Source organism: Lissotriton helveticus, chromosome 12 (assembly GCF_964261635.1).
Source record: "Lissotriton helveticus chromosome 12, aLisHel1.1, whole genome shotgun sequence".
Classification (NCBI taxonomy): domain Eukaryota; kingdom Metazoa; phylum Chordata; class Amphibia; order Caudata; family Salamandridae; genus Lissotriton; species Lissotriton helveticus.
The window spans coordinates 766,418,553-766,444,211 of NC_136073.1; the positions used below are offsets into that span (position 1 = coordinate 766,418,553).

Below are 25,659 nucleotides of genomic sequence, written 5' to 3' on the forward strand. Positions count from 1 at the left end.
CCAATTAGCGGACCACTTATAATAAGGGGCTTTATGTAAATAAATATATTCGGTTCTCTTTAAACAGTTAACCAAACAGTTGACTTAGCACTGCAACTTATACCACTTTTATAAAATTATAGGTCCAGCGTCAATATAATCGTGTCACATATTGCTCAGACTCCATTATCTTCTTTACTGAAAACCACTTTCTTTATTGATAGTCCCATAAAATCATCTTCTTATGTCTGGTCAGAGCTAACACATTTTGTCCAAAAGGACTTCTTCAGGCTTTTGTAATCCCACTTCTTGGCACAAAAAATACATGATGTAGGTTTGGTTGAAAAGATATGCAGCCAAACGTGTTATGGCATCAACTCCTCTCACTAGCCAGCCCAATATGTCAACAAATTACGACAATTATCAGTTATGTCCTTGGTAGTAATGAGTTCCTGTACACAGAGATAAGTTTTCGGCGCACCATGTCTGGAAATTTTACAGTAATGAACCAATGGTCCCACAAGTAATTCCACAAGTTACACTAGGTCTTCTGTTCAGTTAATTCACCTCACATCAGGTAGAATCCTCCTGATCTAATGAGCATGGTCACTCACTGCAGCATATTGTAGCAAAGTTTCAAAACGTTTTTTTTGCTTTTTTTCCTGACTTTTTGAAACTTCGCTATGATATGTGAGCAGTTAGGCTTATCAGAGGGTAGTGCTAAGCATGTGTTGTACTCACAGAGGAAATAATTGAGACACATACTCAAGAATAAATCAGAGGCCAATTTATTAAAATAACACAGATTTTTATGCAATTTTTCAGACCAAGAACTTTGTTTTACAGTAAGTACTTTTTAAGATAGCAATTTTTAAAATTCACAAAATTAATCACTTTTTTGCACAGTTACACACCACTGAAGTCAATGGGAGGAAAGAGAAAAATGCATATAAAATCACACAGTTGGATTTCATGGATCACCTTTGGGATTTAGGTAGGTAGCAAGGCCAGGCCCAATGTTCCATCAACAGTTTCTTGAGAGCATGCCCGATTCGGCTGAGAGCAGGGTGTTGTGGTCGTAGGTAGCCGGTGCCCTACGAACAAGGGGGGGGGCACTTGAAAACACGCTGCACAAAGGGACTTAAAGGTAAGTCTGAGGAGTCCCACTCAAGGGGTGCAGTTTGCAAGGGCCTCAGGATCATGGGAGCACAGCTGGATTGTTGTTCTCAAGGCCAGTTGGGCAGGGAGCAGAGCAGATCTGTTCTCGCAGCCAAGAGCAGGCAGCTTGGAGAGGTGATTCCGGGACATCAGGGCCACTTACTAAGTGGGTCTCTGGGGGTCTCAAGGTCCCTCAATGGGTGCTTGCTTACTGGGCAGTTGGACTGCGGAGTGGACTCTTTATCTCACTGTATGGGTGTGGTACCCCAGGTATTGATGCGGCACCGTTCTGACAAATTCCGGTGTCTCCAAACGTAGTCGGGAGACAGATCTGATCCTCTGAAGCTGATGTACCAAAAAGTGAAAGTAATATGAATACAACCATTGTAACATGCAAGGATGCGTTATTAGAGAGAGTCAGCTTCAGGAAGGGTTTCCGGCAGGTAAGGGATGTGATATTGTGGTATGTCTAAAAATGTTGCTAGATACTCATATAAGAGGGAAACGGTGAATCTGGAAGAGGTGGAGTGCTCTTGTACGAGTGGGACAGGAGAAAAGTGGAAGGCCACATGAAATAAATTGCACCAGGGGTCCCCATATGTAGTCAAAGCTTTTTCGGGTATTTTCAAGAATGTCAGCCATACGCTCAATCGTAAGGGCCTGCCGTAGGCGAGCATGCATCTGTGACATGGAGGGGGCCTCAGGTTTCTTCCATGCAGTGGCTGCGTCCAAACAGAGCCAGAAGACATAGTGATCTCCGTGCGTTTTATCTTTGAGGGATGGGTCTCTGAGACCTAGCAGGACCAATGTGGGACTGGGTAACCCAGAATACATTATATCTGAGCTAGGATTTCGTTCCAGTACGGCCATATGGTTGGACAGTCCCACCAAATATGTTGAAAACCGTCCAACATCCTACATCTTCTCTAGCAACGATCTGACGTGGTTGGGAAGATTTTTTGTAGTTTTGCTGGGTGCATATACTAGTCATAAAGCACTTTATAGTGCGCTTCTTGGAGCACTAGAGAATGGTCAAACCTGTAGATATGCTTGCAGAGTGTAAGCCACTGCTTTTCAGTAATGGGTATCCCCAGGGTGTGCTCCCAGAACGAGATATGGTGCGGAGTAGAAATGCGGGCGGTGGACATCAGGAGCGAATACAAAAAGGAGATACACACATGGGTAGTTCCCGCTCCTCGCACATATTGCTCTATGGGGAGCCGGTCTCTGGTTGCTGCTAATCGTAAGGCTGGTTGTAAGACCCAGTGCTTCAGTTGGGTGTAGTGATAAATCCCACTGCTACTCAGTTGTGTTGCTTTGCTCATTGTAAAGTGACATAAGAGGAGTACCCAAAGTTGATAACTTCACCCCAGTTGCAAAGTGGAAGGTCCCAATACACTTTCTTTTTACTTACCACCAACATTTTACTTACATGTTAATTCTGCTCTCTCAACCTTCAGGTTTATCTTGCCCCACTCACCTTTTGACACCCCCTAATGCCCCTTAAAGAAGCAAAAACAATTCCTCAAAGGTACGGAGAGTCCAGGGTGGATCCCTATACAAGGACCCAGAGGTAGAGCTCCCATCAACCTACCTTTGTACTTTTTGGCACTGGGGATGCGGGTGAGTTTGGTGTCTACTTCATCCTCCTCGGAAATCTTCAGCACTTTTGTCCGGTAATCGATGAGCCTGGTGAGCAGGTCTGGGCGCCTGGAGATCTCGAAAATGTGCTCGATGTACATCAGATTATCTGGATAAAGACAGAAGTAGATTTCATGTAATCAGTACTTCAGCTCACCTACAAACAGCTTATATTGAATAAGTGCCACAAATTTTACCAACACAATATTTATTTTTTATTATACTTAGGTATACTTGTAACCATAGAAGATACTAGCAAGCAACTAATCCGATATCTCATAAGATGGATGTTATGTGACATGTTATTTTATGCACTTGAGATCCTTCACTAAGCACATTATACGCGTGTTACAGGGATTTTGCTCAAAAACCTCAACTCTTGCTCGTTTCAGACACAGATTTCAAAATTTACACAAGGTAACTTGGCAGATCTAGTCTTTACTATAAAACTTATAAAGAACAAACTTGTCTGTGCAACTGGGCTTGGGAAAACTTCTCTAAGCCATTCACAGGACACATTCAAGAGTACAAAAGTATGAAGAACAGTCAGGGAGTTCACCACTTAAAGGTTACTTTTTTCATGCTGAAAAAAATTCAGCTACAGTAGAAAGTGTTATCACGGATCATTTAGAATCCAGGTGATACAAGGGAGATATTGATATTAAACTTCATCAGGGGCAGGAGTGGAATATAGAACATATGTCAGATAGCTTGGAACGACATGGGGTATCAATCACCCCCTTGAAGAATGAGAATATTAATGCTATTTTAAAGACCATCCACTGCATGGTGATCTGTTTCAAAGTTACCCATGGGATGTATCACTTCTCTTGGCCCCAACTCATGGTGACATGATGAGATGCTACTGCTTGAACATTTCGAACTGAGACACCATGCTTAAAACCAGGTGCTGACGCAACCAATGCCCTTTTTAGGTGTTTGCTGTTTGCAAGACTTAGGGGCACATTAGGATAACGGGCGGATCACCAACGCTCGTATGGCGGTGGCGATCTGCCCACCAAAATCCTCCGCCCGCTACTTATTTCCCTCCCGCCACATTACCATATGGCGGGAGGGAATCCGCCCGATTGCCTACCAGGTGGAAAAGCAGTTTATATGGTGGTGGTGTCTGTTAGACACCGCCAGCCATATTACTATGAGGGCGGTAGCATGCCTTTCCGTGGCGGCATTGCCGCCACAGAAAGGCATGGTGGAATTGCTTGTGGGGGCCCGTTGCGGGCCCCCAGGGACTCTGGGGAGTGAGGGGGTGCACATGGGGTGTACCTATGGCACCCCCTGCAGTTCCATGCACAACATGGCATGCACCGCGCGGTGCCTGCCATGTTCTGCATGGAAGTGCACGACATGCCTTCCTGGCATTGTGGCGGGCAGTGCTGAGTGCACCGCCTGCCACAATGTTAGGAATGCAGGATGCGCCCGCCACTGTGGCGGGCGCATCCTAATGGCACCCACGGGACCACCGCATTGGCGGGCGGTCCCTTTTTACTACGGGATGGCGGGTGGACAAAGTCCACTCGCCATCCTAATGTGCTCCTTATTGTTTTAAATACATTACATATATTCAAGGTAGGTTTTTGATCAGTCCCTTGAACACGATTGGGCGGCTTTGTTGTCTGCTCACTTCCCTGCTCCTGATTTGCTGGTTTTCCTCAGTACTCTTAGTCTACCAGAGTTGTGATTGGATGATGTAACCTTGAATTGCTGATTTCAGACATTGCCTCGGAGCTTCCCCTTCCTCCCAAATAGGTTTTGCTTTATTTGACAATTCCGATAGAAAGATGGCTGCCATGGATGTACGGACATCCACAATGCATCTTCGATTATAATTTGTCGAAATTAAACAAAATGCATGCGTGCGCATCCGCAGTAGCCATCTTTTCATCCATTTGTAATATTTTACAAAATGCTGTTGTTAAGAAGGCTTTCGTAGATGCAAAGCTAATACGTTTCACAGCCAAAATCTATTGGCTTTGCCAAGCTTGTTTACATCGGGCACTCAATGGCCCATGCAAAATTCTGCACCAAGCGATGTGCTGAATATAGCTGAGACTAATCTTCCACATGCCTCTAGAATGTGGTTTCTATTCCATCCACAATGTATTCATAGAGACAGAGTGGATTGATTCATTATAGAGGATGGTATGAGAAACTTGTGCTTGCTTTTGTTTAAAGCAAAAACTTAGCAATATTATAAAAAACAATTTTTTTATTGAAATGTATATTTTGTGCTGTGCTCAAATTATGTTCTATTCAATTTTTCGCTTGCCAACTGGTGCAGGCTGGAGGACAGGAAGATGGTGGTAAAACCTACTAAATGCCCAGAGCCCACATTCAAAGTGCTGAATTTATAATTGAATAAGTGCCCAAACCAGTGCTATTAAATGGCAGTGCTCCGAATATCAAAGTTGCTTATCCTTGATGCCTGCTCTTAACTACCCAAATACCTAATATGTGTGAGGTAGCACCCACTGAACACATACTATGCATTTCACATTGAGATGTGGCTTGAGCTTTTTCGTTTCTTGGCAAAAAACGAAGGGCCTCATTTATGAAAAGTGATGCTTCGCTGTGAAAAAACCGCGATGCGTCACTTTTCATTACGCCCTCCTTGCAACACTAATGATGCATCATATTTACAGTATGACGCATCATGGCGCAAGGAGTTACAGATACGTCAGTATTTCTGACGTATCTGTATGCGCAAAAATGACGCATTGCTGGACTGTTTCACAAAAGTGATGCAACTCCAGCAATGGGTCATTACACATGTGCAAGTCCCATGTTAAATGTGCCTGCGTCAGTCTTACACCTGCCATGAGGCAGGCGTAAGATATTGACACATTTGTGTCCTAGAAGTAGCTCAGTGATCTCTCATAGTTTAACTGCGTCACTTCTACGACCCTTTCTTGCGTCAGAATGCCACGCCTTGCATACATTATATATGACGCAACATGGCACATTTTGTACACTGCTGGTTTGTCACAAAAAGTGACACAAGGCCTCATAAATCAGGCCCTAAGGCTGTACTCAGTAATCTTTTTCCTGTGAGAGTGAGCAGCCGCGTCCCGTGCAGTTTAGAGCTATGGGGCCGGGTTGTGGGGGATTCGACAGACGACCATGAGAGAAAATGCAGTAAATAATAAATGTTCCTGTGTCGTCGTCGGTTGAAATACATTGCACCACCACTCCACCACTCTTACCTGCACGGGCCGCGGCTGAGTGTGGGTTACTCGTTACAATTCTAGAGTAAATCACATTCAAGCTTGGAGTAGGGCACAACTACTCGCAGAAAAAAGCTTTGTAAATTTAGCGCTGAGAACACTGTTTTGAGATGTATCAAATTAATCTGTATTGGTGTTCCAATGGCTATGTTACAATCAATTATTATGCTACTAAGGCAAAGAAGAGCTCCCCAAGGTGGATCTGAAACATACAACAAAACTATGCAGCGTGCGCGTGCGTCACCTGAGTACCATCTTGGTTCCAAAGGAATGCCTCAAACTGACTGCCAAATATTAATATTACCATAAATCCATGAACAGCAGTAGAAAGGGAAATATTTAGGATAACTGGCAAAAAACATATTATCAATTGAGTTTTTAAAGTTTAATGAAATCTTAAGCGATTGAAAATATTCTGATGGTTTTTATTAACTTAAAAAAATTGAATTAAATTGACCACAGAGTGGTCAGCAGCCTGCTATGATCAGCCAAATTACCCTTGCCCCAGTGCCCTAAGACGTTGCCTCTCCTTCTGTAGTAAGATGCTGCCACCAAGGTAGCAGGGCCACGCCTGCTTAGTTTAGAGTTGATACTGCTAGAGGCTGAGGGGCATATTATCAAGGACGGGCGATACATTATCGCCGCTTTTATCGGCAGGAAACCGCAGATAAAGCGGCGATAATGGGCTTGATAATATGCTCTATGAATTCCTATCGAAGCCTAAGTTAGATGTGAAGACATCTAACATGGGCTTCGATAGGAATTCCATAGAGCATATTATCAAGCCCATTATCGCCGCTTTATCGGCAGTTTCCTGCCGATAAAGGCAGCGATAATGTATCGCCCGTCCTTGATAATATGCCCCTGAGTTTGCGCAACATAGTGCTAACACACTCCCTGGGTATTAGGACAATCAACCTCATTCTGAACCCGGTAAAAAACTTGAAATTGCACCCGATTTGTTGACTCCGCGTTCTGTGCAAATTGCTACTTTGCTCAGGCTTTCCTTCAGTAATTACCTGCATAATGTGTGGAGCCATAGGTTAACAGTATTTGCAAAGGGTGTTTTTAACGATAAGCGGCTCATGGAGTAAAAGGCTACGCATAAAGAGTTCACATACACCCAGCACCAGGCAGAAGTGTAGCCTGGGAAGCCTTGCAGATGCTCATACTGGGTAGGTCGGGCATGATTTTGTATGTAGGGACCCCATAGCCGGAGAATCTATTTAGGGAGAGGTGTGGCGCAACGGCCAGAGCGGCTGACTGAGGAGCACCAGGCTCATGGTTTGATTCCTGGTGCCGGCAGCAGCTCCTCTCAGCATCATGTGACTCTAGGAAATAGCTTACTTAGGGGCATATTGACAAGCCCCTATCACCACCACAACATCACTAAAGTGACATTGTGGTGGCGATAGGGGCCTTGCCCTATTCACAAGGCAGTGTTAAGCCACTTAACGAGGCTTAACGCTGCCTCGTAAGAGTCTTGTTCGCGCTATATAAAACCTTCAAAATAAAATACAATAAAAAAACAAGTCATAGCAAGCTGAATTTTTCCCACCCGGAGAGTCACCCGTAACCCAGGTTTCGGTAATTCCAAGGCTGGGGGAAATATGGCCCATTTCCTTGGCAATTATTAACGAGGGCCTTAATCTGCAGCCTTGTTATAATTACTGAATTCATACAAATCACATTTTGTAAATAGTTCCGCATTATGCGAGATTAATTTGAAAAAATTTCAATATTTTTTTTTCATTCTCTGAAGGTCTTCGGATAAAGACATATTCATTCCATTATCCAATAATGTGAGAAAGCTGTCAAATAAACAATGGGAGCCACTACCCTTTCACTTTGGTTCACAAATGAAAACCTTCTTGTCATCTGTGTAAAGATGTCTTTATTGTAGCCTGAAACTCATTTCTAAATGTATTTGCCTTCTTTTGAGTGCTTCAGAGGACTGACATTGTCTAGTGCCAAGCAGCAACTTCCACTTCCATCCGCATTAATCTATTTAATTTTATAATTGCATGTGTTCATTCAACAAGCTAGAAACATCCTAGGCTATTTGTCTATTTTCTAACTATAATTGCCTTAGCTGCTATTCTGTCTTTTACATGAATAGTAAGTAATCCTGGGGCATATTATCAAGGACCGGTGCTAAAATTATCGCCGTTTTATCGGCAGGAAACTGCCAATAAGATGGCGATAATGGACTTGATAATACGCCCTTGTTAATTCCCATAGAAGCCCATGTTAACATCAGAACATGGGCTTCTATGGGAATTAACAAGGGCGTCTTATCAAGCCCATTATCGCCGTTTTATCGGCAGTTTCCTGCCGATAAAACGGCGATAATTTTAACACCGTTCCTTGATATTGTGCCCCCTGTCTTTATTAATAAGTCAGTCATTTAGAGAATGGACGGACCATGAGAACCACTAGAAATATGCATACCAAATTTGTGGTTCTCCTACCCCATTTGGAGCAGGGTAGCAGCTGTGTGCCTGCCTGTGAAGCTACTGCTCCTGGTGACCAGTCCATCACAGAGGCGCTGGTTTATAGGTATCAGGAGGTCCGCACTATTTACGGCAGTCCTCATGGCGCATGCTTTCCTTTATTGGGTACGTCCTACACAGCATAGCAGCAGTGCTTAATTTGAGCCGGTGGTTTCTGGTGCTCAGCACCGGTACTTAATCATCAACGCCAGTGGTTTTCATGAGCACCAGTTAAGGACACATTCATTTACGGGGAGATTAAGTGATTTGCCCAGAATCACAGGATGTTGAGCCAACGCCGAGACTTGAACCATTACACCACATTCTCTCTCCGCTTTCATGATTAGTAGTTGATTCTGTTTTAGGCGGTGCTAACAGATGAAATGGCCTGGTGAAAGCTGCCTCCTAACGAGAGCCCCGCCACTCATTGTTTTACAAATTAACCACTGCAGTACCCATCAGGGTAAACAAACAATGGCCCAATCAGCAGGGGTGTGAGTTATAGTTAGTTCAGTAAAATGTAACTGGAGAATTTTAGTGTTTTTTTTTATCGTTCAGTTTTGTGTTATTCCAAAACCTATTTTTAACATTTGGTTCAATTATAGGAATGACATTACAGTTACTGCGCTATAAACATAATAATTTGATGATGAAAAATAGGCTATGACAGCGTCAGTGTGGTATAACTTCTATGCCCACGTACATAATGATCCATATAATGGCACCATATTAGATGCTATTATTGTTCCTCTCTTGGGAAGGAATAAGGTAGCTCTGGAACGCGTGGAAGGGAGGTCCAGGCTTTCAACGCGGGAGCAAAAGTTGGATTTAAAAAAAATACCTGTACCCATGAAGATTGCTGCATACTATTGTTTTCTGGAGCAGAGAGATGAGAATGGAGATATTTGTATATATTCTGTATCCCATTGGACATTTACCCCTAGAGGCCAGCTGCTTTGGAGCATGCTTAGCAGAAACAAAACTATGCACAAAGTGTAATCACCAATGTAAAGAATGTACAGCAGATTGCCCTTGGACATCCACCAGCCACTAGACTGAGGCACGTGCCCTCTCTCAACTTCCTCTTCTAGCACCTAGGACCCTAAGATTATTTCCCTCAGCTTCTGCCCACCTGATAAGAAATTTCCAGCTCGGCCGCGCGGCCACACTGGATATCCACGTCAATGCGGTTTTGCGCTTGCCTGTAACATGGCGGTGTCAATGAATCTAATTTCAACCATATTATTTTGTGCTGATATAAATAAAGGCAAAATAATTTTGTATTCAATTTTTTTGTTTAGCTTAAAGTGTTTAAGTGGCATAACACCCACCTCAAGTTTAATATTAGATTCATTTTTGGCACCAGTGGCTAAAAGGTGTGATAGAAGTGGGCCTGCCAAGCGTTCAGCCATTAGAATGCCATGGTCCTGTCATCAATGGCTGCAGACAAAACCAGAAGCGTGGGCATTTAATTTGTTACCTTGTCAATACCAGCACTGTAGACATAAGTTCCTGTTGACTGTCGATTCCGAACACGGATTAAGGAGCAGACAGTGCCGTAAGCCCTATCAGAGGTACCACGGCAGGGCTTTACACTGCCCTTAACAACTTGAAAGTATGCCGTTCGATATCGAGGCAATACCTATCCATAAGAACCGTTGGCGCAAAGGATATAACACCCCCCTTTTGGGGGCAAGATCCATCCTTCGCTCTGTTTACGAACACTACTATTCCCTATAGAAGGAGGAACTAATTTGGATTCCATTCAGGAATACTATCCCAATTAAAGGTACCGGATATTTGGGTATTGAACAATATATTAAATCTGCGTCCACGGTGAACGTGCAGCTTATCCCTTGAATTATGGGACTCAGATGATGATAATTTTGCCCTGACGAAATTCCCAAGGCACGAAAGGGAATGTAACGCGTTGGCTGTGCCTCTGTATTTTACAAAGAATGAAATAAAGAAATCAATAAAGAAGGAACGGAAGATCCATAAATCTTATGAACTTTTTTGCAACCTATACTATTGAGTGCACCTCTCAATCTTTCTGCAAATCTTCTGTATATCAGACATCCTTGGCAGTGGATGTGGAGAGTGGTTGCACCACAATAACTGACGAAACAGAGGAAGTTAATGTGCTAAACCTTGGTCTCCTGCTGTGTAGCTTTGGTTTTGGAATTCATAAGTTCCATATATGTAAAGATACATTTATTAGATGGATTCCACAATGCAAGTGGGAGGAGAAGCAGTCAGGTGGTTAAATTGTTGCTGTGGAAACCCCGAGACCTGTATTCTAACACATCTTTGACACTTGAACAAACATTATATGATTCTAGCCAAATCCATTCATCTCCTAGTCCCTAAAACTATAAAAATGTGAAACGTGAAAAGAAAGTTTTTGGTTACCTGTAGCAACTCGTTTGCTCTATGTAGTGTTGTATGTTCAAACCTTGAGCACATTCAGGGCATCTAGGGGCATATTATCAAGGGGCTTTATCTCCGCTTTTTTGGCTTTAAAAGCCAAGAAAGCAGAGATAAAATTATCTCCCTATTACCAAGCTGTCGCTAACACCAGTTAGCGACAGCTAATAGGAGATAGTGACCATCTTGGGCCCCGCTTTGCATGTCAGTGATATTTATCACTAATGACATGCAAAGTGGGCGTGCCAAGATGTTAGCGACTGAAAACAGTCGCTAACATCGCTATCTCCTATTACCAACTTTTGGAGATATTCGCGCTAAGCGCGAATATCTCCAAAAGCTAACACTTGCTTAGGAGCAGTTCTTAGCCATGTTATCCAATGGGAGGTGGATAACATGGCTAAGAGCATTTGCTCGATAATGCATGAATATCGCTGACTTTTCAGCGATATTCATGCATTGCGGCCGTTTTTTATCGCATTTGCGATAGACCTTGCTAATAGCAAGGTTTATCTGCGATAAAAATCGCCGATTTGCGGCGATAATTTTTGTCTCTAAATAAGTTAGAGACAAAAATTATCTCTATTGGTTGGTAATATGCCCCCTAGTGTTAGTTCTGGAATACCACAAGTTTATTTTTTATAAAAGTTTATACTCATGCTTCAGGCATGCCTTATGCTTCTTATGTACCTCACCCATGCACCCACAATGCACTGGGACACAGACTCCACCTGGATCAATTTTTGTGTAGTGCAAAACCCTTCTAAACATTGAACAAGCTTTATTTCTATGATTCTCTTCATGTCCAGGTGTCCCTGATATATGTTCTCAGCTGCCCTCTGCACACAATACTTTTCATCGTAAAGGAACTTATGTTTGAAACACTCTTACTGTGATGAATCCTTTTCGGCCATGATACGACTTTTTTGGTAGGTCGTGGTACATCAAATGCCTGTAATAAATATTTTCTTTAAAATTTCACTGTTGATCTAATTACTGTTCCAAATCATTGCTTAATGTAGTAAGCAGAGTATTATAAAATAGATCAGTCTTTAACCTGGTTCTAAATCCTATTTTGACAGTAGATGTGTTTGGTGTTGACCATGAAGGTAAACCAACAAGAAAAATGCGGTTGGACTTTGACAGAGTTTGTAAGGTGAAGTCTACCACCGTTTCACTATGCGTGTTGATATTGACGAAAAATCATGAAATAAATTAAACAGATTGATAGAGTTGAGAAAAACACCACCTGTTGCTTGGAACGCAAGGAGGTCCTGGTGTGATTTAATAATAGAGAGTAAAACAAGTGTTGCTATTTGCATTATTAGCAACCTACAACAGATATATTCCTTGGAGGAGAGCTGTGAACATAACATCTTAAGAACAAGTAGAGTTTTCAAATTGACAGCGGAATTGGAATATTCACAGAGATTTGGCCTGCATGCTTAGAAAGCTATGGCTAATGATACATGTTCTTGACTCTTAAATTTGAACAGGGAAAGCAATATGAACAGAGGGAATGCCTCTAGGGTTCGAACTCGCGGATTGCATATTTTTCACAGTTTTGTTTATGCTAGGGTGCATTACGCATTCTGTCGTATTACAGAGGGATAATCAAAAACGCTTATGATTAATTTTTGTTTGCAGGACATTCATACAGTTCCACTTCACAGCATGTAGACCTTAGGATAAAAATAAAACAATAATGGTGGTTCTCTAATTTACATTTCTCTAAATAGAGATGTAAATAAAATCATATCTTTTAATCCACATGGTATTTGAAGGATTTATAGCAGATTTTGTTTCTGATGGCTAGGGAAGAAACTGAATCCAAAATAATGAATACGTGGAATTAATTTGCTTTCCGATTAAATCAATCTGTTAGGCCACAGCCATCCAACCCACAGTGACTCACTCAGTCTTGCTTGGACAGGATCTCTGGTTATTAATTAGCTCAAGTTATTCATTTTAGTCCAGCAGGCACATGCCAACCGGTGAACACTGGCCCTTTATTTCTAAAAAAAAATTGAGTTCCTCTCTAGCAAACTCATGGAAGAAAGAATATTCCATTTGCTTCATGCTCTTAAATTTGACCTGTTAGTTTGCAACTTTGATAGGTGTTGTTTTCAGAATCAATTGAGTTTACTCATTCAATTGAATGTGAGATACACGTCTGTGGGGGTCATTACGATGGCGGTGAAACCGCCATGGGCAGCCTGCCGGCCATCGTAAAGCACTTCTCCGCCCGCCAATGGCGGGCGGTGTGCTGGCGGACGCAAATTCCGTCCGCCACGGGTCCGCCACAGGCAATCCTTACGATTGCCTGGCAGATCCTCCCGCATCAACAATATGGTGGTGGTGCCTAGCAGGCACCATCCGCCATATTATGATGCCGCCTCCCAACCAGCCGGTGGATGATGGTGAAATCGCCATTCACAGACTGGCGGGGATTGCATTTTGGGGGCTGTAGCGGGCCCCCCTTGTGTTGGGGGAGGTGGGTATGCACTGGGGGGGTACCCATTTACCTGCACCAGGTGGCAGGCACTGCGTGGTGCCTGCCACATAGCAGGCGCTGTATTTCTGACATTGCAGTAGGTGCTGTAGCCAGCCGCAATGTCAGAGATACACAATGCGAGCGACCGCCACTGTGGCGGTCGCATCGTAATCTTGTGTGAGGGACAGCCATAATCTAGGCGGGCGGTCCCAGTATCATCGATGGGGGACTGACTCAAGTCCGTCCGCCATCATAATTGACCCATTTTGTTTCTCAAGAGTGTCTACTTGTCTGTGTTACATAAATAGTTTTTTGTGTTTGGGTATGGAGTCTACAGTTTGATGTCGAACCCGAACTCAAAGGGTTAGTTGACCTCGTGTTGTGGGTAATCAATCGGCCACGTCAAGTCTTTCCTTTAGGGGCCAAGGTAAAACATATTTATAGTCCTGTGAATTAGTTACAAATATTTTCATGCCGGTATCATCATTTTCTTACATTTCATGTAATGCCGGTCTGTATGATGTGCGGAATGCATCACTTGGAGGGTACTTGGTGCACCTCCATTTTCTTCATACATTCCCTCTTGTATCCTAAGAACATTGCGCTGACTGAGTGGTATGGTTCCTAGCCATAAGTGTGGTTCTCCAAGACACTTAAAACTCCAACAACAGACCCTGAGAGACATCATGGGCAAAATTCACTCTGGGATTATCCGGAAATCTCAGGATTTGAAAATCATATGTCTCACTGATTGGATAGGCATCAAAATGAGTATCCTCGGGAAGAGAGCAGAAGAAAAATGACCTTGATCGGCCAGGTGAACTATATTGCTGGAAGGATCCAAATGTTTTAACTTTGAAGAAAAGTTGGTTTTATGGGTCCTACTATGCTCAAAATAAATCATCACACCTTTCAGGAAGGATATAAATGTACCATGTCAAACCTACAAGGCTTCTTCTAAAATTTGTCTACAATAAATTGGCATGTTGGCTATTTCAGCAGAAACCCTACCTTTAAATAAAGTCTTGATGGAGCAGAGGTATAGGTGACGATCAAATGGGAAATTTATGTAAGCAGTTTGGAGTGGTGGTCAGGGTCAAAGGGATATGGGGAGCTAAAGAAAGCAGAAAACAAACGTATCTTAGAGAATTGTGAACCAAAAACATGTAGGAGAGAAAGAGGGCGGGCAAACAGAAGGCTGCGAAGCTAAGCACAAGGGAGAACGAGGGAAAATTGAAGATAGAATGAAGGGAATAGTACTGGAGACGGTGATGGGGAACAATGAGCAAAGAGGACCCTGTAAATATGCAGAGGAACAAGGAAAGGAAAGCCAGCAGGTGGGCGGGTGGGCAAATCAGGACTATGCGAAGGGGAAGCAACAAGTTGAGAGTTAGGGATATAAAATGGGATATTGGGCATTGGCGACGAAGTTGCAGAGGGAGAGAAGGAAAATGACGGGAACGTGGGGAAATGTATGGATTAAAGGGAGGAAATAAGACAAGGGGAATGGAAAGGAAGAGAGGTGAGAGCACACTGGAGATAGGTAGGGAAGACAATACAGGCAACATGGGGAAATGGCAAGGAAGGGGGAGTCAGTGGATGTGGAGAGAAGGCTCCTGTGAGATTGGGGGAGGTGAAATAAGGAAACTTTATAAATGAAGAAAGAAAGAAAGGCGGGCAAGTGGGAGTTTAGACACTGCAAGGAGGATGGATGGGGAAGAGAAAGAGGGCACGAAACGATAGAAGAAGCAAAGAAGAGTGACATAGGCAGACGAGGGCCATGAAATAAGAGAAGCAAACAGGAGGAGAGAAACAGTGAGATGAGAGAGAGGTGATACAGGGACCAGCAAGCAGGGCATAGGGAAAGGAAGACATTTTGGAATCAGGGAAAGAGGTTATAGGCATGAGGAGACGTATGTGGTATATATCTTAAAGAAAAAAACTGACTGTGTGAAAACAATTCTCTTATTTCTGGATAACGCACTCTTTTTATTTTTTTATTGAAAAAAAATCACCAGTTCCAAGTCAATAAATATTTGAGTAGGGTTCGTTCTCGCAGGCTGAGCTCACTGTATAATGTCTGTGGTTAATGCGGGTTATTTGGAAATGCATCTGTGCTGTATGCGCTACACCGGCAGAGAAAAGGTTTGTAAGCCAGCGGATTTGTAAACTTTATTTATTTATTTCTTTTATTTTGAAAGTTTTATATAGCGCGAACAAGATCTTCGCAGATATCAGAGCGCTTTACAGAGGAGGGGAGCATATATACACAGATACATCATAGTGTTAAAAGTACAGTGAAGTGATATCATAAACAATCAAGTAAGTCAATTTCAAAGTCAAACAAAAATGCAAAGGGTTCGAACAAGTAGTACAGATCAGTATCGAGTCTTTGAAGTTGATCCCCAGTAGTGGTTCAAGTGTATTTAGCCATGAGGATCGCTTTTACTTCTTTCTTGAAAAGTATGGTAGAGGGGATGAGCCTGGTTTCAGGGGGGAGTGAGTTCCAAATCCTGGGAGCCATTCCTGAGAAAGAGCGTTTATACGTTTTTTCCTTGCGGAATCTTTTAGGCTTTAGCAAAAGATTGTTTGTGCCTCTAGTGTTTCTGGAGCCTCCAGAAATCGTCAGCTTCTGAGCGAGGTATCTAGGTGAGCTCAGGTGGACAGCCTTGTGCGTCAAACAAGCGATTTTCAGGTGTATTCTGGCTTCAAAAGGCAGCCAGTTCAGGGATTTGAAGTCAGGTGAGATGTGTGAGTGTTTTTTCGATCCAGTGATAAGTCTCGCTGCGGCGTTTAAAGAGGCTCTTATGGGTGCCGTAGTAGCTAGGGGGAGACCGCAGAGGGCGGTGCTGCCGTATTCTATTCGAGGTATGACTAGTGATTGTACCGCAGTTTGGAAGTCTTTGGCTGGAAGGAAGGGTTTAAGTTTCCTAAGGGTGTTGATTTGGTAGTTCGCTCCCTTATTTGCTTTGTTGATGTGTTCCTGCATGCTGAGATTGGTGTCAAGTGTTATGCCCAAAGATTTTGCTGAGTCCACGATGGTGGGTTGAACATTGAGTGCCGTTAGGTGTTTAAGCCACATTTGTGCGGTAGTGATCTTCGCGGGAGGTGAGATCAGAAGGAACTCTGTTTTAAGGGCATTGAGTTTGAGATGATTAGCGGCCAGCCAGGATTGGGTGCTTCTGATCGTTGAGTTCAAGAGCGTGATGTCTTTGGGTGATTGTAGTTTGAGATAAAGTTGGGTGTCATCAGCATACATGTGGAAGTGTACATTGGATTCTTGTAGCAAGGTGGTGAGAGGTTCCATAACTAGGTTGAACAAAGTTGGGGATAGGGAGGATCCTTGTGGTACGCCTAGCGATACAGGTCTTGGCGCGGACATCAAGTTGTTGCTCTTGAATTTCTGCGACCTGTTATGCAGAAAGGACGTGAAGCATTTGAGCACAGTTCCAGATAGGCCCATTCTTGTGTTTAATAGTTCAAGTAAATTCTCATGTTTGACGGTGTCAAATGCGGAGGAGAGATCAAGGAGGATGAGGAGGCAGGTATCGTTATGATCTAGGATTTGAAGGGCGTCGTCAATTATGTGAGTCATAGCAGTTTCAGTACTGTGATTTGCTCGGAAGCCTGATTGATGAGAGTTGAGGAGATCAAACTGAGTAATGTGTTTAGTCAATTGTATTTGTGCGCATTTTTCCAGCAGTTTGGCAAGAGTCGGAATGTTGGTAATGGGACGGTAGTTGTTTAGGTCAGAGGGGTCGGCTGTAGGTTTCTTTAGCAAAGGTGTGACTTGTCCAACTTTGAGGGAGTCGGGAATGGTCCCTTGTTGAAGTGAGCTGTTAATGATTTTAGTCCAGAGTGGAAGGAGCGACGGGGTAAGGACTTTGACAGCGTTAGCAGGAAGGGGGTCCGTGAGGTGATTGGATGGTTTCAGAGTGCTGAGCAGTCTGCCAATTTCTTCTTCCGTGTAGGTGACAAAGGTTGACCAAGTGGCATTGTTTTTTGGTTTAGTGGGTGCTATGCAGTGGGGTTTGGGATAGAGGCTTGCGTCCATGAGGAGATCATTCTTTATGTTGTCAGTTTTTTGGTTAAAGAAAGAGGCGAAGTCTTCGCAGGAGGGAGCTTCGCACATAGTGTTGAGAGGTTGGGGTTGTTCTTTGGATTGTGTTCGGATAAGCTCAAACAGCTTTCTCGGACGATTTTTGGCTTGGTCGAGCTGACGGCTGAAGAAGTCTGATTTTGAGCGTTTTATTTTCCTGAAGTAGGCATTTCTCTTTTTCTTCAGGGTTTTTAGGTTCAGTGCAGAGGGAGCTGATCTCCAGGTGCGCTCTGCCATTCGCATGGCGCGTCTATCGTCATTGAGACTCCCGTCGTACCAGGGATTGGAAATTTTTGCGGAGGCTTTTTTTAGCTGCAAGGGTGCGACTTCATTAATTATTGAGGTCATAGTGTTAAGATAGTGATCAGTCAAGGATTGGACGTCCTTAACGCCAGTAGGAGGAAGTAGTAAGTTGCAGCTGTTGGGGGGCAGAGAGTTTGAGTTTAGTTTTTTCATGTCTCTTTTCCAGACTTTGGGCCTGGCGGATTGAACAGGGTTAAATTTAACTTTTTCATTGATGAAGAATGTGATAATATGATGGTCTGACCAGTCACAGGGTTGGATAGATTCGAGTTGGATAGAGGCCTCTTTGGAGATGATAAGGTCGAGGATAGAGCCTTTCTCGTGTGTTGGACTGTTGCAAATTTGAGTGAGGTCAAGGAAGTTAAGGAAATTCTTCAGACCTTTTACCACCGCATCATTATGATCGTTCCAGTGGAGGTTGAAGTCCCCAAGGTATATTTGTGTGAGTTGTCGCCCGGAGTTGGTTGAGATCATATCCATGATTTGTTGGGAGAAGGTAAGGTTGTCGCCGGGTGGGTGGTAAACGCCGTGAAGAGTGCAGATCGGTTTGCCCTCACTGATAATATCGAGGCAGATGTATTCACAGGAGGTTGGGGAGGGTAGGGAAGGGGAAGTTACTTTCAAGACAGAGAGGTTGCTCCTGTATATACATGCGATTCCGCCACCTTTTTTATTGCCAGACCTGTCAAGTCTGGTGATGTGGTAGTTGGGGGGAACCAGAATGTCCATTATAGGTGTAGAAGATTCTGTTAGCCATGTTTCAGTCATGATGATTAAGTCAAGATCCAATTTTAGGATGAGATCGGCGATAGCGGAGGAGTGTCTAGCGGCTGATCTGCAGTTGAGGAGAGTGCATTTGAGACAGGGTGTGTCGAGGGTGGAAGGGGGTTCTAGAGCGAGGGGGACTTTACTCAGGTTACTATGGATAGCGATTCTCTTGTTCAGTGTGGGGGGTCTAAGGGGATTGGAGTGAATCGTAGGAATGGCAGTGAGAGTGTCGGGTGTGTTGCTATGGGGAGCTGAGTCGTAGGAGCGGAGGAGGGTGATTGTGTCGAGGTCCGAGAGAGGGTTGCAGGAGCGATGGGGGCGGTTTTCGCGGTTGTGAACAGGGATTGAGGTCCAGTGCGGTGGGAGTCGAGTGCGCGAGTTCGCCGCCCGGGTGGAGGACCAGTTGGGAGGGGAGGTGATGGTGGAGGCGCGTGAGGGTTGTCTGGGGTGTGTGCTGAGTAATTGTTTGATGATGTGAATGTCTTGTTTGATCTGGTGGAGGGTGTTGGGTGAGGGGTGACTGGAGTGTGATAGACAGAGTAGTTGTTGTTTGATGATGTGCATGTCTTCTTTGAGCTGGAGGAGGGAGGCCGTAATGTAGTCCAGTGTGGGAAATGTGTTGGAGGTGGGGATGGGAGGGTCGGGCGTGGATGACATAGGGGAGAGGTGGGTGGTGTGGATGAGAGTATTGGTGGTAGGAGGAGAGTGCAGGGTGGAGGATGGGCGTTTATTAGTGGTGAACTTTACTCTGCTTTCATTACAATAAAGGCTGAGGATGACAAACACACACTCCATAAGGCGCCAACGCTTTTTGAAAGCATGTTAACGCTTTTTCCATATGTTCAGACAGAGTGTAGAGTTGAGAAATTCAGCAAGTTTTAGTAACTGGGGTTTCAAAATGCAATCAAGCTTGGCCCAGAAAGCATTTAATGGAGGGGTTTCAGAGAAGAAGGCGGGCTGAGGTAAACCTTCAAAATGGGCTCATTGTAATGGTGCATCACACAAGACCCCAAAGCTCAAAGCTACTTGGCGTCACTTCAACCAATACCCTAAACCCTTCTCTCATCCTAGAGCAGTATGATGCCCCAATCTGGCTGATTAGTAAGCCGTTTGGGGCCTCAGCTTGAGTAGAGAAGCACTATAGAAAATCCACAATGCAGTAAAATTCAGAATTATCTTTATGCCTGGATCTTGCCTCTGCTCACTGCGGCAGAATGTCCCATCCTTATCCCTTACACCCCCTGACAAACTGGGCCAATACCCACATTTCCATCCTGACCCCACAAGAAGACATGTCTAGATTTCTCAGTATCAATTTCAGTAGGTAGCACCATTAATGCATTTCCCAGTATCCAACTATTCAAGAAGTGACATTAATGGTTTGGTTCCAAAACCACCCCTAAAAGAAGAAGCCAGGCAAGCAGGTTTCATTTCCCAGCACCCATCTCAACACAAAGACATTTCCAGATTTCCCAGCATCCATGTGTATAGGAAGTGACATCAATGCAGTTTCTGACAATAAATCCCCTTAAAAGGCCTGTTCCCCAGAGTTCCCTCACCCTGAAGTCCAAAGCTAAGGGCAGCTCAGAAAAGGGCTTAACCTGTTTGGACCTGTTCTGGGTACCTAGGGAAGCAACACATCATCATGTGCCTCTCAAACTCCACTACAAACACCATTCCCAATTTCCCACCAATACTCGGCAAACATACTTGTTGTGTGTGTTCGTGAGTTTTCCCGTCCTCTTTGGTCTAGAGAACACGCGCGTGATGGTTATCGTGGAGAATGTGAGTAGAATGTTATTATTAGAAATGGCGGTACTGGGCTCTTGGGGGAAAAATAACGTGTGGCATTCTGTAACTGACTGACGCTTCAGCCGTACCTCCTTCAATATTCTCTGGAAAGCTTTTGTTTGCTTATTTTGTATGGCCTTTGTGCTTTCCCTACAATACTCACTACACACCATTCTCTCCTTACACCATCCTGTTACGAACCATTGGTAGCATTTGCACTTGGGAGATCAAATGCCAAAACTTAGTATTCCAGTATGCCAAAGTCAATCCTCATACTCTCTTGATTATAGGGATGCGAATTCCAGCAGCAGCCGCCATAAAACGAAAGACGGGGACAGACGGACGGGGGTGCAAAGGACAGGGAACGGACAGAAAAAAAAAACATTTTAAGCGCACCTTTCCTTTCACGGCCACTGCCTCCGACGCCCGCCTCGGTGCTCTCCCAGCAGTCTCTGGGAAAGCAGGCTCCCTACCCAATCCGGACGCTGCTCTCTTGCTATGAAAGCAGCTCCAGGATTGGTTTGACCAGCCTGGTCTGCCATCCAGACAGTCCCTGGGAGCCTGTGGCTTTTCTCCAACCCAGCTGTGAACACAACTAGGTTCGAGAAATAGAAATGCGCATGTCTGTTTGACCGGCCAAACTTACATGCGCCCTTCTAAGTGCCCACCACTCCTCCCGGCCCGACCCGCCCTACATGCATGCCGAAACCAGTCACAGAAAAATAAAATTATGTTGTTTTATTATCATTTTATTTTACTGCCACTCCCTCTTACGAATGGGGCGAGGCTCCTCCGCCATTACGGAGGAGCTGCCCCTGCTAATCCCGTAAACTTTATTTCTAATCTCAGGCTCTGAGGGGCTTTATCTCACACATCTCTATGCGCTCCTTTGAGGGTTTAAGAGAGCTTCATAGAGGCTGAATCTATGCCAGGTTTTCAGGTTGACATTGATAATACAAATGCTTCCTGTTTAAACTGTATGTAAAAGTATTTCATGTGAAGCTCCAGAAACTATGGCATGGAACCAGTGAACTCTTCTATATTGCTTTTTAGCATGCATCAATGTCATTTCACCAATCCGGCAATGACGAGATGTTTATTCGACGTATTTACTTACACTTGTTGCAGAGAAAATTTTCAAAGAATAAATAAAAATAAACCAGTTTGCCATTAATACAACTTTAGGCATAACATTCTGTACTTGTTGATCATGTTTCTGAAAACAAAGCTTAGTATTCAACCCGCAGCTTGTTCCAAGAGGTAAATCCATAAAGAGAATTTCAATAGCGAGTTATTTATAGACCAGATCCCTGAACATTGAAGAGACAATACGCTTTTCTGCAGATAATGTTCCACAGGGGTACTCTAGCTTATGTTGTCCTTTTTCTGCTGAACAGGAATTGTGACACTAATGAAGTGTGCTTAGAAATAAGATGCTCCTATTACTTGTTAATGAGCTTGTGTGGACTTACATTGATCTGCGTTATTGCTGTTATAAATCATTTGCGCTACAATATTGGACATTGGTATTGAATAGGTACTGTCCACAATGCAGATCTTTAATCGAAAGGGATGCTTCTAACTTCTAAAACAATGGGTCGCTAGAATTCGGTTACTTTGCCTTTCTCCTACTTGCTTTCGGGATTGTCCGTCTCATTAGTCGGTCGATCTAGTTTCTTGGTCCTCAATAAACCAGTGCCACTCCAGAAATTTGTTGAGTTGAAAGTCCCTCAAGGTACCACAACAGGAGCCATCTCTCACATTTTATGAAGTTCTGTCTGAACTTTCATCGTGGCTAGCAGACGACCATCCTGCGGCCAGAGGGAGTTTGTATGTATTCTCAAAGTGCCAGCTCCAGCAAAATTATTCAGGCTGTCTGACAGAGAAATACCCAAAGTGCACCCTAAACCCTAATCAAGCGTGGATGCTGCCTCTTTACCATTCTATCAGTCGAAGGAGAGCAATACTTTTCCCCCGGACCCCTGGTAGAGGATATGGACTTATGTTAAGCATAATTTGAATGATGCACTCTATCCAAGCTTCTAACCCATAACCGACTCCTATATTAAAATTCAACTCTTCAATCTTGCTAACCCAGGAGAGTCACCACACCCAATCTCGAATACCCATCACAGAAAGAATGTAAGCTGTTGACTTACTGAAGTACCGGCTCACCAGAGTGAATGTTAATCTACCAACCTCTTTCCCCTAAATCTCCTTTTGTCCCTAATTGCTACGATTGCTATGATTGACTCTGATAGATGGAAGGCGGAGCCAGCCCTCACTAGCAGCTGACCACACAACTTCTAGGTTCTACACAGCTCTCTACAGAGGGGGAATTAACATTCTAATTTTGTACGCACACACACACTATAAATACACACATCAATATCAATGCATACTGTAGATCTGGTTGCCATTACTTACTTTACTTATCCCCTTGGCTGCGGCGGTTATTCTGCCGCGGCGCTGGGGGGGAGGGGGGTCGCGTGGCACCACCATGCTTGTGATGGAACCACGCGATCACGAGCCACGGGCGGGCTTTGCTTATGACGGCTTAGTTCCGCCACGACTCCGCCCACTCACGAATCAGTGCTGCGTGGGCGGAGCGGGCGCGGCATGACGGAACCACGCCGTCATGAGCACACGCCACCCGTGGCTCGTGACGGCGTGGTTCTGTCACCAGCATGGAAGGGGTTAATCTGACGACAGGATCTTGAGACTATTTTTACTCAAAATGCACCATACCTGTTTGTCTAATATGCTACACAGATCAAGCTAGCTGTGTAGCTTAATGCTTTGGTACACAGCCGCTTATTCGTAGTTCCCTCCTCAGCACTTGTATACGGTAATAGAGACACACATTGTCATAAACAGACACCTTGTTATGCACTGCGGAGCCGTAAATAAACAGCCAAAGGACTGATATTTCCAGCGACCGAGGCTGCAGCTGGAGTAACCAGATTAAAGTCCCAGCCGGTATCAACTGCCTTTAACGACTAAGCACTTAGGATAGGTCTTGACAATGTCACGTGACGCGCTGGGCGCCCATCGGGAAAGCAAGTATGTTCTATGACTTGGCTCAAACTTTCAGGAAATCCCTGCTGTGCTAGGGAATACAATGTAGATAGCAGAAATGCAGATAAAACACCAAACAACCATGTGTGACAGCAGGGCTTTGATATAAGATGTTGAACATTGTCCTGTGTTCGCACTGGTGGCGTCAGCCCAGTTGTGAGTTTGTTTCGAGTGTCTGCTTTCCACTTCCTGCCAACGGCTGGCACAAAATGGTTGGGGTGTTGGGGGTAAAGGTGGGAGTAGGTGAAGGAGCAGACATGGGGCGAGCGAAATGAAGCAACAAGAGGAGCGAGAAAAAGACGGGGATTTTAAAAGCAGCGATAGGAAAGCTGCTAACGAGCTAGCTGGCAAAAGCATAAGCTTCTGCATAAATTGCAGGACACAGTGCAGCATCCGAAGTGCTTGATTATACTGAAGCGCGAGCTAAGTGAGACGGACCTGCAGCATGTAGGGGGCCCGCTAAGGTGCGTTTGGTGAAAAGCTCTCGTAATGAAAACAAGCTCTGTTTACAGGAAACAATGTCCGGACGCGCGGACGTGGCACAAAGTGAACGTGACGCGAAGCCTTTGAAATCCGACACCGAACAGATGGCACACAGTGTGACCCTACTCATAACCTCAAGCCATAGGCCGTGGGTGGATACATGATTGGACATGCAGCCCCCCTTGCCCAATTGCGTGGTCTTTTTTAGAAAGACACATGCAAAGACCTATTAAAATAATGCAAAAATAAAAACACATGCACAAGCGTTTGAAAAGTCCAGAGTGACTCCAAGAAGAAGTTTGTTTTCCTAGAGAAGCGCATGCGCGCTGCGCTAGGCTCGACCTAAAAAGGGTGTACTGGCTCTGAAAAGTAAGGTGCACGCCTTGCAGGAAAAAAAAGTTAACGAAAAATCAACTAAAAAGCCAACCGACAGAGGATAGATTATCAAGGAACTCCTGACTTAGGCAGTAACACAAAACACACACACGCGCGCACGCACACACACACACTACGAAATAACTAAACAGCAGAAGAAGATAGTCTGTTCTAAAAGCAAAGATGCCTGTGAGAATGGTGGTGGGTAAAATGGGTCTAAACCTTGCCGAGGTTACATTAAGAGCATTCATTGTGAAACAAGCACAAGGCCTTCAAAGTGCATCGCCTGTGGACTAGAATCCAGTACAAGGATCTAGGATTATATGAAATCCAAGAGTGTCTGTTCTGCCCAAAAATTAAGTGAGATGCTCAGGGCCGGACTGGGACCGCAAACTACTGGCCCTGGCAATTGAGTCGGACCGGCTGCGAGGAGGGGGTGGGAAGGAATGGGGGGTGTTTTGCAGGTGTAAAACACTGCAGTGCGTGGAAAACTGCAGCTACATTTGTTTTTTGTTACAGGGGGCCGTTATGCTGCAAAACTGGCTCCGGGTAACAAAAACGGCCCCCAGGGGTCCAAAACCGGCCCCCACCCTGGCGGCCAACCGGCGAAATGCCCGGTGCGTGCCACGGCCAGTCCGGCCCTGGAGACACTGCATTTTGAATGCGCTGCTCTCTAGTAATTGCATAGGTTGGCAGACAAAGGTGCAAAGGGTGGAAGTAGTTAAGATGAGATCTGAATCTTTAGACTGTTTTACGAAAATGGACTGGGAGAGGAAATATTTTTCTAATCACCAGAAGAATGAAGAAACAATATGAAGAGTTTATCAAGGAGGTTGTTAAGGGAGGGCACTGTGTCAAAAACAATACCAAGATTATGTGCTGAAGACGCAGAAGTCAGTGGTGGACAGAGAGCTTCCAGCAATTAAGCGAAGGCCAAAGTTGAGGGGTTTATTGAAATTAGTGTCTGAATGCTTCATAGCTAGATTTAAGACTCCCAACCAGAGAACTTGGCATCTGGCCAATTAGTTGAAGTCACCAGACTTGAACACTTCTGCACCAATTCTCTTGCCCCAGCATTTTCACACATTCTCCATAAACCGGTTCTTCGGTCTTGTCTTTTCTTATTTCCCTCAGTGGATCTCTTTTTTTAAGACCCGACTTCAAAATATGTTGTCTGCATTTGCTTGTCTAATTAACCTTTATTTCAACAAAGTGAAGGCACTCCCCTCCTAAGCAACTCCAAATCTCCATCATCCATGGCCTCCTCCTGGCGCACAAAGATCTCCATTAAGGGATGAAGGTGTCAGGCTTATGGTCCCATCAGTTCAA

At 44.3% G+C, this 25,659-nt stretch overlaps 1 protein-coding gene across 2 annotated transcripts in view; it reads right to left on the minus strand.

The window, feature by feature from the left end:
- Positions 1 to 25,659, minus strand: part of PEA15 (proliferation and apoptosis adaptor protein 15) — a 372,825-nt gene that overhangs the window by 26,400 nt on the left and 320,766 nt on the right. For both annotated transcript variants that reach the window (XR_013603786.1, XM_078670533.1), the window contains exon 4: positions 2,732 to 2,887. Coding sequence is in view for 1 of the 2 variants with exons in the window: in XM_078670533.1 (XP_078526659.1) it covers positions 2,732 to 2,887 (156 nt within the window). In the remaining variant the exon portion in view is untranslated. The remainder of the gene's footprint in view (positions 1 to 2,731; positions 2,888 to 25,659) is intronic.